The following is a 17632-nucleotide window of genomic DNA, read 5'->3' as shown; positions in this document are numbered from 1 at the left end:
CCAAAGCCTATGAGATACTTGAGTTAAATCAGTACTTTCAGAAGTATTCTCCTACAAGTATTATACTGTTAAAATCAGTATTTACTGCATCAGAAGTACAGATACTCATAACTGAGTAGTTAGTAGCCTGAACCAGGAAACATAGCTTTAACTACCGATCCGCAGTTTTGTCCATTCAAATCCTAAATTTTCATTTCAGATTCACACTGGGTTTTTTAAAAAACTGAATTCCTACTTTATTTTAGAGCAGAACTTCCCAGATTCTATTTACATATAAAGCATAAATAAGTAAATTAACAAAAATTATTTCATAAACACATAAAGAAAGGAACTCCATTTAATTTCTATTTTGTTCATCCAAGTGAAATGTTTATATGCCTAGCTTATTCACCATTTGAACTGTGATTTGCAAGTTGATTTTAAAGCATATTTATTAACAAAAAGTAATTCCTGGAAGAAAGTATTTGGACTGAAGTAAGAGATAACATAAATGGGCAGAGAAGTGGGTCTGTCTTTCTTGGCTTAATCTACTGCTCCACTTCCCAGAAGCAACTAAAGCCAGATGTGAATAATTCTATTAGAAACCATTCTTTCAGGAAATAATGATTATTTATTTGAAATGAAATTTAGAATTATATGTTAATGAAATAAATGCATTTTCAACAGGAAGATAGTAGTTGCCTCTCAGGCACTTATTAGATTTAATGTTTAAGTAGCTGAAATAAGTTGGATAGTTCTGAACATATTGATATTTCTGACACACCTTATCAATAAAATAAATCAAGCAGTGACTTAAGCATGTTTTTTTATGCAAGCCCTCACATAATTTTACAGTGCTTCACCTCAGAGCAGTACAGTTCTGTTACTTAATTTGAAGTTAGTCTAACACAGTTACTCAGCTGAAAGCTGACCTGACCCACCTATCTCTACATGAGCTTTGCAATGTGACTTAATTGCAAAGCAACACTCTAGAATATCATGCAATGTCTTAAACTTTGCATTTACTGTCTTTCCTGTTGGTGACTAGTACAGTCTTCAAAAGTGGTCTTCAAAGTGAAATCAGATTACTGAACACTGGGCTATTTTTACACAGGGCACAATGAAGTAAACTTCTTTGCAAAATAGCAGGACTATAGCAACCTAAAAATTCAAAATGTGTACTCACACATGAATGTTTTCTGGACAAAATTTAAACCCCTCAAACTAACATGTCCTTAAAAGAAGAAGTCTTTTGAAGGATAATAAATAATCTTTATTTTGGAGGGGCCAGAACACTCCCTGAGCATGCAGAATATAATGTTCTGAGCTCTGATAACAAATATGTCCTGGTGCTATTCCTGTCACTAGAGATCAAAATTGTAATTGTAACTGTGGATTTTTAAAGCTCTCTGTGTAAGACAAAAAGGATCTACCCTTATCGTGAGAGGAAGTAATTACATCATGAGGGAAAATATAGCTATACAGAGACTTTCCAAGTAGTTGAGTATCAGGGGAGAAAAGTTCTGAATTGGAAGTGGATAAATACAAGGGAAGATGTTAAAGTTGCTCTTATTTCTAAAAGCAAGCCTTGGTAAAAGAAAATCAAATATTAAAACCATGAAATATACATTTGATGATAGAAAATAAAATGAGACCTACTGGTACCGGTTTTTTTCCTTCAAGGAGTTTTTCCTTGAATTGCTCCCTTCACTAACATTGTCTTCACCCTCTTCAGACTCCAAACTGCGATTGCAGCTCCGAATAGTTTGAAAGATATTGTTTGTTGTTGATTCTTTCTCTGGATTATTTAAACCATCTTGGCCTACTCGTTGTAAGAAATTGTCTTGTCCACTGTAATCTGAAACAAACTATATAGATATCTAAAAGATTAGTATAGGTATAAATAGAACATTGTGTCATCTACTTCTCACTGTAGAAATTTTTACTATTAAGATTATTTAGTGCATATTTCCTACTTGCTTCCCAAGAGATTTTGTGCCTACTTGCAACCCAAAACAGACCAAATCATTTCATAAATCTAGTAACACAAGTTAAAGTAACTCCTGAAAACTTTTAAAAAACCTCAGTCTTTAACTTTTCATCTAACAGGGGCATTTTTCTTTTCAAACCAAAATAATAAAACTCAAGAGAATTGTTTCTTTCCATAGAGAAGCTTGACCTGATGAGCTTCTAAATTCTGTTTTTAAGGAACTGAAAACTTCCAATTCCCAGTGAATTAAGTGGAAGGTCAGAGTACTTAGCAGAAAATAATTACACATTTCAGGGTTTATATACTTACTTAATCCAAAGTATAAATATGATCCTTTGCTCCTAATGCTAATTTCTCAGTACTCTGATATTGAACTAGGTAGAAACAACCAAATCTAAATTTCTAAGTATCTCTGGAAATTAAATTGAGGTCCATGTAACTGACAAATCTAGTAACAGTCTGGTTTAGAAAACTTTAATTAGATGATGCTTTTGTGTAAGATTATATAAAATAAAGCACTGGCTAAGAACATAACAACTTAGAATATTCATCTCATTTACCTCTAATGTTTCATCCTGGGAGTTATACCGCGGACAGAGACTGATGAGGCTTGATGCTCCATCCAAAACTTCACAGAGCTCTTTTAAAAATACACCACAGAAAGGAACAACTTTACAGCCTGGAATATTGAGTGCCCGGTTGACCACTTTCCTGTATTCAGATGATGACTCATGTTGTGCCATAGCATCCTTCAGACTTCGCATGGTTTCAATATCAGACTGGTCCATAAATTGCCACATTTTTAACACTTTTCTTGACCTATTGCAAGAGGAGATCACCACATTTATTTAAAAAAATGGAACAATTTACCTTCAAGTTCAACACCTGCAGCATATCTGTAATAGAGGAAATTATCATTGCTCAGAAATGAATGCATGAAATCAAGGCCATTATTTTTATAAAAATTCCCTCCCTTGAATTATCAAAGAACAGAACTAAAAATTAAAAACTAGCAGTCTGATCTACTGGAGTAGTATTTCACATTTTAATAAAAGCCCAGCTGTATAAAACATACCAACAGGCTTTCTAACATTTTTATTGTGCCATTGCCTAAAATTTCTAAGGGCCCAGAAAGAAATAAGAAAAGATTAAGGAAACAGCATAAAGATAAACCAGAGTGTTTCTTACAAATTCCTTCAGCTTTATTATGAACAATCCATAAAACTAGCTGAAGTTGGGGGGTTTTAATAAAATTAAATTTATTTTTAAAAATTTACATTGATTTCCTCCCCAGTTTGCTCACAAAATAAATTATTTATTTTCACAGAAATAAGGACGTCAGGACCATGTTCCAGCTCCAGTGCGGAGCTGTAGCCGGAAAGAAATTCTCATTTCAGACAGAAACAGCTCCAAGGACTGTGAGTACCTCTGGGAGTTCTCTTACCTTCTGAACTGTTTGTCTATGTAATTATATAGCCTTTCTTCCCACCCCTGGCCTCAGACATACCAAAAAGTCCAAAGATACACTCACAGTAGACTGCCCTTAACCCCACTTTCCATCCCTGGCCCAGAAATGCTGCTCATCAGGACTAGCCTTCCTCTCCTCTTCCTCCCTTGTGCTGTGCAGATACATTGGAGATAAAATTAAGCCCTTAACTGGCTTTGCATTTTCCCTCATAACTTACATGGCTTGGAGATTGTGGATGTATTCTGCTGAAATATACTCCCCATGCCTATGAGTGTTCCAAATGTGCTTTATATACCAAAAACATAAACAAATAGCTCAGTGAGAGCCTTACTAAACCACAGAGAACAGCAATGCAAACACTTTTGAGCTTTGTTACACAAACATTTTATACAACAAGGGTCAAAGCCAAGAGATGGGAAATTTGATCTTAACTCTTCCCTGTTCAGTCCCATTTCCTGCCATCTGAATTGCCAGTGCTAAGGCACTGCTTTCCTGCTCCCCTGGCCCTACATAAACCTATAATTCCAGAGGAAAGCACACAATGAGCTGTCTTTGACCCCCTACTCTCTCCTCTTTGAGATAATGCAGGTCCTTCTACATAAGACCATGACAGCATGAGTCTGTCTAAGTACATCAGTCTGCATAAGTAAAGGAGAGGGGTTAAAAAACATATTTGGCTGTGTGGTTTTGTTGGGGTTCTTTTGTCATTTTGGGGTTGGTTTCTTTTTTACACTTAAGACTGATCCTTTTAGAGCATCACCATGATTATGTTCCACTTATATTCTGGAGACTCCAACCCCAATTTACATTAGTTGTAGCTCATTAGATAAACCACAACTGCTTTCCCATCTTCTTTGTTCATTTTAAAAAATTTCTGTTAAAAAAAAAAAAAGTTTTCTAATGCAACACATTCATGCACCAGGAAAACTGATGGAGTCTTCAGAGCATTTTGAGAAAAAAAAAAGGCTTTAGCATGCTTCATTTCTCCAAAAGGGATTACTAGAAAGTCACAGCATGAGATGATGTGGCTTAGCCATGGATTTTTGTTTAGTTTCATTGTTCTCCAGAGACATCTGCTTAACAGAAGCTGCAATGTAATCTATCACTGAAAAGCCATCTGAAAAAAAGAGTTGCCAGTACCTCAGCCCTGCCAGGAATTCCATTACAGCATTGTAGTTGCCCATATTCCAGCAGCATTTTGCCACATGTACTAGGTATGAGAAGACTTCTCGTTTCTCCTCCATAGAACCTGCAGTCAGGATCAGCCAGGTAACCCACGAGCTCACCTTGTAAAATCAAACAAACAGTATGGTCAGCCAAAGCAACGTCACTTGGAGCATTCATGTGTACTTGACAGATAACGTGGGTTTTTTGGTTTTGTCCATCAGGAGGGTATCAGTCAAAATTCCACTTACATGTTCATGTCCAAATCACATATGCCTTGCACACACAACTTACACAGTGACATATTCACATCACAACAGTAAAATCATTAACTAGTCTAGAAAAACTTTTATTAAACAAAAAACGACTGCATCTTAATATAAGATATTCTGAATGTGCATTGATGCCACAGAAGAAAATGGACAGCTTCAGCTAGCACTGATTTCTAAAGCTGCTGGAGCAGTCTGCAGTATAAATTCTCATTAACATGACTTACAAATCTCAGCCTGACAGTGAATAACCCTTGTTAACAATATGAACAGTGAAAGTTGATAAATTGGACTTTTTTTGTTTCCGTTAGTTTCATAAAACTAGATGCATTTAATGCACAATTTTGCTAATTCCTATATGCATTGAACATTCCAGATAATTTGCATTATCTGTTTGCAAGATCACAAATGAAGTAAATAAAAAGAAATCCCACCTTCCAAAGTGTGCCCATACTACCAACTTCTCTTTGGTAATTAATTAATGCCAGAATCAGAAAGCAACTTAGTACATGATTCTGTTTGCATTTAAACAAATAAAAATCAAACCTTCATTTTATCAGTGTGCAGATTTTCTTTCCAGTTTATGTTCCCACAACATCCATAAAAAGTAGATATATTTCACATGGAAACCTAATTTAAACCAACTGTTTCTTTTTACAATATGACTCCCTGGTGGCTTGACTTTTGTCATTGTGTAAACACTTAGGAGGCATAAACGTGATTTGTTTACTGACACTGTGTTCCATTCTTTGGTCCTGAAGGACTCAAGTGTTTAGAGATAATACCAGTGTGAGGAGAGGCTTATAAAAATTAGAAAATGCTAGTTCACCCCTCAGGGGCCATAGACTTTTATTTTAAAAACCAAGCATGTGAAATAAAATGCGTTAAGTACTAACAAGAAAATAACCCCAGTGAAAATATATAGGGCTTCTATTTATGCAAGTCTATACAGACTCAGAGTTCCAAGCCGCCCATTCCTGAGGGAGGACAGTCAAAGAATATGAAGAATCTAAGTTACTATTTAACCTTTCTGATGGCCAAATCAATCAAAAACAATAAATGAGAAAGGTCCAGATGAGAAGAAAAGTCTTAGTCCCTACATGCAATGTATATGTCTGTACAAAAAAAAAAAAAAAAATCACATTTTTAGGGCTGAATTCTTGAAGAAATTAATTTACTGGGGAGGACAGTAATTCACAAGTGAGGACAATGCTGCAGCAGCTCATAATGAGATTCTGAATTCAGCTAAAATTTCATTTGATGTGTTCAATTAGTTACTCCTAAAACATAAAACTCAATCAACAAAGAAGAGCATACCTGAAGAGCAGGAAGGTATGGAAAATACAAACCACCACAGCACTGTGTGGCGCAGGGGTCAAATGAGGGCAAAACCAGAATAAAAGGTAATAATATAAATCCACTAAAAATTCAGAAATTGTGAAACAAAACAGTCAGATCTGTGATTCAAAGCTGGCACAGATTTGTTTTTGTATACTGGAATAAAGTGACATATTATTTTTGGATATTATTCTCATTTTCCAGAAATGGCTGTTAGGGAATGCAACTTCTAAATGTGCAACCTCACAAAAAAATTAGTATTTGTTTTCTATGAAATACCAAATGTGGTAATGATTTGATTAATATGGCTGTAGACGTTTTAAAGATTCATATCACTTTAAACAGATATGTTTTAACCTAAGGTAGTAAAGATGTAATGATCAGGAGAAAACAGTATCAAAATTGAGAAAGAATGTCTCAAAAGGCAACTGACTTCATTCTCTCCCTTAAGAGGAAACCTTGAAACTAGGGCAGCCACTTACTGAAATTACATTTAATAGGGAGTTTAGGACTGCTATGAACAGTATGATGAACTTTTATAATCTGTAAACACAAACAAAAAATTATAAAAGGCAGCATGGGTGAGCATTTGCAGCCTCAAGATAATGTATAACATGTAAGAGCAAAAGAAGGGTACAAAAAGCACCATGAAGTTTATGCTCACTCCTCTTGCAGGACAACAATTGGGAGTAGAAAATATTTTAAAAATCTTTCACTAAACAAGAAGAAAAATAAAGTGTCTGAATCTTTTAATTTTAAAATAGAATGGGCAAAGGGAGATATAACACATTGGGCTGAATCAGGGGACAGATGATACAATCCACTCCTGAAAAATAATGAACGTGCCTGCTTTAAAAACTCTGGTATTTTATTTTTTTCCTGGAGATCAGGAACAGAGGATATTCAAGAAATAACAAACTTATCAAATTTTCATTGAACTGGAAGTTCAGAAGTGGGATTCCTCAGATGCTGTCCGCGTGCAGCTGAGCTAGATGCACCTCACACAGAAGAAAAGCAGAAAACCACTCTGTATATTTACTTATTTCTTGGTGGCTATGGAATTCACCTGGAAGCTGAATTTAGAATCTTGTTTTTTCCACTTTGGCAAGCAAGTAGCACAGATGGTATTTTAATGCGGCACAATTTCTCTGCCACTAAAACCAGGGGTTTTCTAGCAGGGGGAAGAGAGCAAAGGGAAGCCCCACCCCGGCAAGCTCTGACCTCTGGACACTCCAGCCAAGTGGATACAGAACAGCACCTCCTCTTGCGGCACTTCCCTCCTGGTTGGCTTGCAGAGCCACCTCCCCAGCTTCACCACAGCTGAGGAACACCTGACCTGAGATGAAGCACCATCAGCTGCCTTGGTACCAGGCTGCCACTACAGCAGCACGAGGGCTTCACGACTCAGGCAGTGCCTGAGCACAGACAGCACATCCCAGCCAAAGACTGCGCAGGAGTAGCCTTGCCAAGGAGATCAAAATACATTGGAAATATTTCTCAGAATGAGCACTAAAGCTTTTCGGACCAAGTTTTTGTGTTGGACAGCACTTTAACATCAGATCACAATCTACATATCAACATAGTAATCATTATTTCCTTAGTTTACTTCTTTTTCACACTTGGCTTACATAGTTCTGTTAATGTAACTCATTTTAAGCTCCCTTCAGAACAGAAATCATCACAGCAAACCTATAATTAGATTTCCGCTGCACTGCTGATGAGTCTGAAAAGCATGAGAAAATGTATCCTGGCTTCGTTACGATAACCCACATGATTGCAAGACACAAGAAAAGTAATAAATTAAAACACAATCCACTTAAACAAGTTGATAATAACATCAGTCTTTTCATTCAGATGGATAAAAATGAGTGTCTTTCAGGATTACTGGATACCAGTACTAAGTACTAAACAAGCAAAATCGAATAGGTGTTTGCTTAAGACTTAAATATTTTCCGATGCCCTAATAGAGAGAAGCACTGACAACATTGAGCCAAATTAAGTTCAGATACATAGAAAGTAGCCTCATTTGCAAATTTTCAGAGATATAGGAATCTCCTTTGAATCTGAGTCTGAGCACACAGGACCTGCACCAGATGTCTTAGCAATGCAAGCTGTACTGAGCAATATGTATCACAATTTGTAGTACAAAAAGATCTGTACAGTTTCAGGTTTTCTGGAATTATCTTTTTATATCACCTCTACTATTTTAACTGCATCAAAATCTATACTATTCAATAACTCTTTTTTTTTAAGTTTTTTGGCTTATCTTACTTTGATCAAAGACTTCAAGTAAATTCAAGTTAGATATTGCTAATACATTTGGGAAAGGCATATTTTTACTCAGCATTAATTTTTCTTTACTTTTAAACATGGTAAATATATATCAGTCATTTAAAACGTAAAATGATCCTATGTTTTTGATTACCTAAATACTGAACTACCACTGATTTCAAGTCAAATCTATATGCAGGCAAAAATCTCCCAACTTGTCAGGGGTAGGATATAGCTTATTACTGAGGCTCAGCTGCTTTTACTAATAAAACATGAAGGACGTGAAAGAGACACCCCTGATGGAACTTGATCCTCAAGTTACGGTACATGACCTTAAATCTCTTTACAAGTGCAATCTGTGGGACTGTTTATCATTTACTCTATGGGAACCCTGCTACATGTAGTACACATGAAGGAACAGCATTTAATGCATGTTGAATTATTAACTGTATCCCTAAACTTGCCATGGATTGTCTTTACTCATTCTCTTATTTCAGTCTTCTAATACTCAAGATTGTGATAATTCATACATATATATTTGGCTATATTTTTATATATATAGTTTCTTTACTGTCTTCTATATAGCTCCTAGAGAATGTATTATGTGATTTTTTTTAAATGGGCATTAATTCATTGTTTATATTTTATCAGAATGTAAATGTAGTGGTGCTATCGAGGGAGGAAATTAATAGCAATCTCCACTTGCAATGTGCAGTGTTTTATCATTTGTAGTGTTTTACACTCATTTCCCCAGCACTTAAGTTTGTAAAATTTTTACAGCAATTCCCAAGCTACATACTTCAGTGGGTGATGCTACATGGAAGAAATGATGTCTTCTATTTTTATATCACATTTTTAGGAACTTCATAATACTTGAGAGATGCAGCTTTCAGAGGTGAAATTACCAAGCACAGCTGCCTGCCTGAAGTTTAACAAATACCGTTGCTAGCAAAGTAACATAAAGTCTTCTGGTTTACCACAAAGTAACATTACAGTACATACCTTCTTTAACACGTAACATAAAAATTAGCCATGGATATGTTTCTATAACAAATTGCAGCTGATTTAAATACTGCCTACACTGGACCGAGAAAGCAAGAAACTTTAATACTGACAAAATAAAGTATGTGTATGAAAAGTCTCTGAATACAAAACAAGAAGATGATTTTTCAGGTATCTAAAGGATAAGCACAGCAATCTATAACCCATTTAACCAAGTCATTCTGGTTTTAGTAATTTTGTTTGACAAAAATCAAGAAATCTGAGTAAAATCTGAAGAACATGAAAAACCCATGTAAGAAACAACCTTCATCAGATATCATGCAGTAATTATGGCAAGAGGGAAAAACATGATTTTGTTTAAAAGCAGAATTCTGAGTGTATCAGTATAGTCCAATTTCTCCCTTTAAAAACAATAATTAAAAAACACTAGCAGTGTGCAGCACTAGCACTAATAGCTGGCTGCAATGAGTTCCTCTGCACTGCTAACTGCACAAACCTGTCAGCGCATATTGATGAATATCTGTGTATATATTTATACACAGTTCTGTGTATAAAACAGAACTGGAATTTTTTACATGGGTTATACTGAGGTTTAAGTATTACATTTTTTTTGGCTCTTGGTATAATATGCAAAATAATTTTCAGATGCATTTTTAAAATCTGAATATGTTAAACTGCATATCTTATGAACAGACGGTTTACTTTACATGCTTTTGTGAAATTATATAATCTTACAGAGAACATTTACCATTTAAAATCTGATTAAACACTATTCCAAACAAGGACTGGAAACAGTTTGATACTTTTACAAACATAATCTTTTTAAAAGCATTATGCAAACCCATTTAGGCATTGCAAAAAAATGCTGAACTAAGAGACACAGTGCAATATTTATTTACATTCCATTATTTCAGTAAAATGATATGTCTCTGTTTTGCTAGTGAGGTTTAAATTTGTATTTTGAATGAACAATGAAAAAACCTTACAAAATTTAACCATTAAAAATAAAGCTAACATCATCACTAAGTGTCCTAAGTACCCATATTTTAATTAACTTTACTGATACTAAGAATGACTTAGTGAGTGGTGAACCCACTCCAGTAGCAGGGCTATACTAACACTGTTCAAACTTTTCTACCTTCTTAGCTTATTTTTTGGCAGTCATATCTTTCCAAAAAATCATCTTATCCATTCGACTTCTTATTTTGCATTTTCAGTTCAGTAGTGGAACTACCTTCAGTCAGCTGTCTGAATGATCTTCCAATCTGGTGCAACCTTCAGTCTAAGACATCGCAATTGCTTTGTATGCGTATCTCAGCATGGAAAATTAAATGTTTCAGTTTAAGTTTTATTGGTTTTCTTTTACTTGAAGCTTAAGCCAGAAAGATTGAGTTACAAGAGACTCTTTTCATGTTTATAGACAGCAATTATTGAAATTATTTTAAATGTTTACATAAACATAAATGTTTATAACATGTACATTGTGCTTGTGTCTCTGTGGTTGCTTTGCTGGTGAGAGGTGGAAGAGTGGTTGGGAGTCAGTCATAAAGGTGCAAGAGCCTGCAGCGGTAAAGAGACAGAAAAAGAAACAGAATCCCAGGAGGACTGTGACATATGACACTGAGTAAGGAGCACATGTCACTCCAGGTAAAGAAGTACGGCGAACTCATGCCATACAGGAATCAGAGAAAATAAAATGAAGAAGAGAAAGGCACAGTAGGCAACAAGGAGAGATGGAGAAAAAGTATGTCACAGTTGTCAGGGTCCTACAGCATGCTTAGGTACCATTTTCCTAACTTCTTCCCAGCTGCCAGGGCTCCACTAACTCTGCAGAATCTCAACAGTTTCTTCCTACAGTTTTACATCCTTGAAAACTAAACTTCTGATAGAGCTCCATTAGAGCAGAAAAATATATTACTGCTACTGTTAAGTGCACAGTCTAAGAGACTTAGAGCCAATAGTTTTGTAAAGGTAGATGTTACTGTATGTCACTCTTATCCTCCCACACTAGCCACTAATTCAGAATCAGCTTTCAATTACATTTAGTAACAGGAAAGAATATCTGTCTTTAGCTTGGTCTACAGTCTTGCTCTGACAAGACTCTATGATCAATTGGATATTATTAGCAGCAAATGAAGTATCTGCTGTGTCTCATTGATAAGTATGTGTTGTGCCCAAGGTCCCACTATCATGCAACGGTATTTTTAATCAAAACTTAAAGACTACAGGCTTTATTTATAGCTGATGGTACTGAATGCATGTAGCCCAAAATCTTTGGGATTGACTGTCATTTTACACAAGTATTATAAAGTGCTTCTCGTTAATATGTACTGTCAGAAAAAATACTAAAAAGTATATTTCTTTATGAAAAATACTCTAAATAATATAATTGTTATTTAACAGAACAATGACATGTAATTGTTTTTACCCATCATGTACCAGAAGCCTGTCATCCTAAAAGTAATTTTGGCTCCCACATTATAAATACACTTCAGTATTTCTATAGGCAATGCCAAAAAAATCAGCAAGTGCTCACTGAGTTTTGCCAACAAAATCATGACTCTTTGTACAAGAATTTTCTTTCCATTTATAAACATAGACATTTTGAGAGCTCACGCTTGTGATTGGCTATGGCAACTGATATACTTCATCATAAGATACAGCATATAGCAAAACAGTGATTTATTACAAGCAGTGAATATTGTACAATAACTCCATTTAAACACATAGCATCTATGTTTTTAAAAAGTTACTCCAGATTACACTTCGAATAATCTATTGCACTAAACACCAGAGAATCTGTGCACTGAATATTTAGGAATTAATTCAAATTACATAAAAAACTATCCTGTAGCATTACCAAACAAGTAATGCTAGACTACAAAACCTGCAAAGTCACAAACCTCTAAGACTAAAAGATAATGCTGACTGTTTTAACAAAAGGCAACTTTAACACTAAAATTGTAATTGGTATGGAACAGACTCAGTCATTTCTAACAAGACTTCTTCAGCACCTACTTTCTTTTCAAGTGACCCTTCAGCTCAGAACACAGTCATGGTCAGTCTAATTTGTACAGCTGATGGGAACATGTCCTCAAGAAACTGCCCTGGCATTGTGCCTCACCAGCTTGTAGCCCAGCTTGGCCAGTGCACCTTGTCTCCCCTGGCCTCAGCACAGTGATCCCCGTAAGAGAAGCCCCACAGGAAGCGGGGCCCCAGCTGGGTCAGCACCTACAGTCCTGTCCAGCAACACACCAGCCACAGTGTCTTCTTAAGTATTGCTACTACAGCTAATTTAAACTATTATGCCGTTTAAAGACTGAATATTGTAGTTGCAACTTTTATGTATGTTCCCATAATGGAATGAGGTGAGAGAAGCCAATATATTTACCCTATTTTAGCTGCTAAATCTCAGCAACTTGCAAAAATCAGGAACACTTTGAAACATTCTAAATATTCAGTCACCGATTCTTCTTTGCCCAGCAAAAGGAAGTGCACTGGGGTTTAATACACAACTGCTAATGTTGCACCTAATTCACACCCCCACCCCCCCCCCAAAAAAAAAAAAAAAGAAGAAACAACTGTTCCATGTTTCTGCAGATGAAACATGAGTTTTTACTAGGGTGGTTTGATTTTGAGTTGGGGTTTGGGGTGGATTTTTTTACACTTTTCTCAATCCTTAATCAATTTTCTATTAAACTTGTCAGAAGATCACCTTACTAAAAACAAAATAAAATCTTACTAAAAACCTCAAGATTTGGCTTGTAAAAATGTCATGCCAAGTGACACTTCTTTGTATAACAATGCTCAAGACACACACAGTGATTAAATAAACAAATAGTGCAGATTAGCATAGTTATATTACCGAAAATATAGAAAATTCTAGTTTATAATATTTCTGTGCTGACTCCTAAGATCATGCTTAGTCTACAAAAATCCAAAACAAATAAATATAACTCCAGCACCTAACAAAATAATAAACTGACTGAAACTGTACTCCGTACTGTCAGTATAAATACAAAGAATTAGAAGTCTGTAATTTTTTCTTCATGTTTACTTTACAATGTGCAAGAAAAAGTTGGGCCACTGTTTCCCAAACTCACTGAGCAAATTGGTCACATAGCTCCTATTAAATTCAGTGCCAAGTTATTTAGCTAAATCCCTGGTCATCTTGACTTATATTTTAAAAATTTGTCATTCCAGCTAAATTCATCTCTGAGAGATAAAGGAAATAACTAACCCACACATCAGGTAATAACCCTTATGAAAAGCAATTTAAAAGTTTTGTTTTACCTCATTAAACCTTGTCACAAGATCTTCTACAGCATTATGTTCACCATTGGGAGAAGAAAGAATAGTAGCAGATATGGAAGCCTTAAGAGATGGCAGCTTGCTTTGACATTCAGCATTACCCAAATCCCTGGTTAGAAAGCAGAGGTAGTCGATGGGTAAGACTTTCCGGTAGAGCTCCTGCTCCTGCTCGGTCAGAATGCTGGCAACCTCCTCTGGGAACTGGATGAGGTGCTGCAGTTCGACCAGCTCCTTGCTGATACCGGCCACGCTGGAGGGAAGGATGCTGGAGCCAGCCATAGATGTACACGCTTGGCGTTCTAAAACAAAACAAATAAAAAATTTATTAGGCTCTGCCTTTAACTCTTGGACCATGCTGTGCAAAAACAAGACAACTTGTTATTTTGGTTTCGTTAAACTGTTCATTCATTTACTCAGCAATACACTATATTCTAACTACTTTCTTTCTATTTAAACTATCTAATACATTCTTTTACGTGGGGTTTTTCTGCGCTCTTTATATCTGGTGTTGGCTAGATAGAGGGCAACTAGAGTTGGGAGATTGTTAAACCACCCACCAAAACAGACTTGCTTCCTGAAACATCCAAACACCTGCTTCTGGCACCTGCGGCCTTGTCACAGCCTCAAATAAAAGCGTCATCTGGCAGAGTGTGCCTCTGCTTTGCCTCCATGTAACAGCTATAGTGCAAAGAAGTTTGAGTCCTTGGCTGGGGCACTGAGACCCTACTGCCACAAGAAATAATGTATAATGATAACTTAAAACCCATGTGGGTCAGCATTTTTCTTCATAATCCTCTTGCTGTAAGATAAATTGCATCTGAGCTCACTGCATTGTGAAACCAAATGTCTAAGGCTACAAAACATTTTTCATTCCTCTCAGAAAATGCATATATTTGGGAGTATGCATGTTTTATCCATTAATACAAAACATTCATGGTAGTTTTATAATATCCCAGCAGTGATATCTCTTGAAAAATAAAACTTTTCCTAAGAAGGAAGAAGGCAAGCTTTCTAAGATCGTGTGGGAAGCATGAAACATCATCACAATGATTCCAAAATAGTGAGTGAGTCTTCTTACTAGATAAGTTTAGAATGAGTTCTCTGAACAATTTTTCAAGAATTACTTAAATGTATAAACACTCATAGTCATATATTATGTACTCTTTCTCATTCTCAGAAAAAGAAGTTTATTTTTTTGCATTGCTTCACAAAATATCTTCAGAGATTTTTTCCACACATAATGGAGGTACACCCTAGATCTACCCTTTACCTAATTTTTTTAATATATATATAAACTCTCATTTCATAGACATAGCAAATATCCTTTCTTTTCTCTAAAAATGAAAAAAACAAGTTCATAATGACTGATTAAAATTCAGTCCCCTATAATAAACATAAAATATGCTACATGAGTTTTCCACTCTCAGTCACTTTGTGCAAACTATTATTAATCAGAGGGAAGTTTAAAAGACAGAAAATTGGCTTTTGTTAATATATTCTACTGAAATTCAAAAGATAAATTGCAGCAGCCCTAAATAAAGTCTTTGGGCTAACAGAACCTATTGAGAAATATTCAAACACAGAAGAAGCTTCTGAAAGAACAAATTGTTTCTGTCTAGACTAGGAAGCAAAAAAACTAATGGGCTTAATTTGCAACAAGCAGTATCTCGGTTATATAGTGGGGAACATATGTAACTTCGGTGATAATGAAGAAGTGCTGTACAGTATCTGTAGATACTGAGAAATCTCTGTCATTGAAACACCTGCAGGAAAGATTAAGGGGGAAAAGCCAGGTAAGAACACCACTGACATGACTCTGATGGTTCAGGCAACAGGTGGAGCGCAGTGAGCTTCTGGGCTCCCTTTCAGTTGTTTGCTTCAATTCTACGTGAGACTTCAGTTCTGTTTCCTGCTTCAATCTGCCCAGAACTATTCTGAGAGGTTTCGTAATAAAAAGCACTAAAAGCTCATGTGCACTATCCTTGACTTTGCAACAGAACATAGGCTTATGCCAAAATAAAAACAATGCAAAATACCATGTTCATTTTATATGACAAGGATTATTTACACATGCTTTGCTTATATGGACTGAACTGTCACTGTCCCAACCAGCATTATCTCGGCAAGAGAATGATATCTAAGGCATGACACAAACACCCACCAACACCCATTTGCTACCTAGAAGTCACAACGCCTCTCTGACTCCACATGCATGACAGCTCTTCCCACTCAAGGCAGAAAAAGTGCAGCCTGCACCAGCTTCCCCTGTGTCTCACCACTGAAATTGAGGGTGTACTGGTTGTGTCTATGTTGTACATTTATTTTAGATCACAAATGGACTTCTGAAGTGACGTCTCAAGCATCCTCACTTACTGTGCTTTAGTTTAGTCTTAGTGCAAAAAAGTGGATCCTTTTCAGAAAAAACTGCACCAGAAGATGCACTACCAGAAGGCAACTAGCACATCCCAATTTGTAAAAAGCTGTAGCTGTCAGAAACATTCAGTCTCTGGAACAGGCACTGAGGTCAGGAAAGGACGGTTGGCCCAGACAGCTCAGATTATGGCCTGGCTGCAGGTGATCACATACCACAGGAGACAGACAGCAAGTACTGTGGACAGTGCAATGCCACAGCAATACTGGTGCTTTGGAAATCCAACATTATTTGGTAACTACAGTTTTAAACACCTTATAGCTACCAATATGGCAGGAAAGGAAGATATAACTCCATAAGGAGTGCCTATTGACTGATAAAAGAGAGATAACGAATGAAGATGAGCTGTTCCCCAACGCATTGCTTGCTGTGCATTCTTAATAATTCATCTTCTCCATCACAGTTAACAACTACACCATGCACAAAGACCTCAAAATCTGGCAAAGGTTGACACTGAATTTGCAATACGCTAGAGCACTGATCATGCTCCTTTGCGCATTACCTTGCCTAACTATAACCACCCTTCAGGCTCCACTTAGTACAACCTCTCATATCTAAGAACAAGGCTCAACACCACAAGCTGACCACAGCTAAGGCTGGGTCTAAAGCATATCTCCATACTGCCAGAAGACACCAGGAATAAATGTCTCATTAGAACTTGATTTCACTAAACTGACTGCCCATTGATCAAATTCAGCAGAAAGCTAGTGCAGGGAGTTTGAATGCCTTTAACGAAACTACTTTTAATGAAACTATCATCTTTCATAATGAAATCTTCACAACTCAGCTTCACTCTAACAGAAAAAGTAAGCTGTCAAAAAGAAAATCTTTTCATGGAAGCTAAGCCAAGGTGATTCAAGAGCAGCCACTGATATTGCTGGATTTGGAAGAAGATCGAAGACAAAAATATATAAAACACTTCCTGATTCAAAACACTGAATTTCAAACTAGCATTTCTCAATTCTTCATTAAACTGGAAGAACTGTATGTAAATTCTCTGTGTAATGTGAGAGTCCATGGAACAGGCTGCTGCAACAAAAATGCAGCTGATATCCAAGGAGAGGAACACAGGCTAAACAGAAATCTGAAGGCGCACAGCTCATGGCTAAAGTATGGCTATAAATACTGAAGAAGTATAGATAACTTATTTAAGTAAGTAGAGTAACTTATTCCTGTTGACATTTTCTACACCTATAAATATTTAATTCTTCCATAATTCACATTTTTGCAGGTCTTGGTTGCTGGCATATTCAGATATTTTATCTTTCCTCATTCCAGTCTTCTGTGTTTTATCACAGAAAATCCAGGATCCTTATTCTCAACTTCACCACCTTCCATGATTTACACTCTGCATGAAAACCTATTCCTTTTTCTGTCTCTTTGCCTGTATTAAACTAGGTTTTTTTCCT

The 17632-nt window shown here is 36.2% G+C and overlaps 1 protein-coding gene across 5 annotated transcripts in view; it reads right to left on the bottom strand.

Moving 5' to 3' along the window:
* Positions 1-17632, bottom strand: part of PLCE1 (phospholipase C epsilon 1) — a 149919-nt gene that overhangs the window by 37952 nt on the left and 94335 nt on the right. For 4 of the 5 annotated variants that reach the window (XM_048310526.1, XM_048310527.1, XM_048310525.1 and 1 more), the window contains exons 4-7: positions 13775-14091; positions 4578-4723; positions 2530-2788; positions 1639-1847 (exon numbers count right to left, since the gene is read on the bottom strand). In XM_048310526.1, coding sequence (XP_048166483.1) covers positions 1639-1847; positions 2530-2788; positions 4578-4723; positions 13775-14091 — 931 coding nt within the window. The remainder of the gene's footprint in view (positions 1-1638; positions 1848-2529; positions 2789-4577; positions 4724-13774; positions 14092-17632) is intronic. The other variant, XM_048310528.1, reaches the window with a different exon arrangement.

Source organism: Corvus hawaiiensis, chromosome 8 (genome assembly GCF_020740725.1).
Source record: "Corvus hawaiiensis isolate bCorHaw1 chromosome 8, bCorHaw1.pri.cur, whole genome shotgun sequence".
Taxonomy (NCBI): domain Eukaryota; kingdom Metazoa; phylum Chordata; class Aves; order Passeriformes; family Corvidae; genus Corvus; species Corvus hawaiiensis.
The sequence above is the reverse complement of the archived record's forward strand: the minus strand, read 5'-3'. Positions and strand labels throughout refer to the sequence as shown.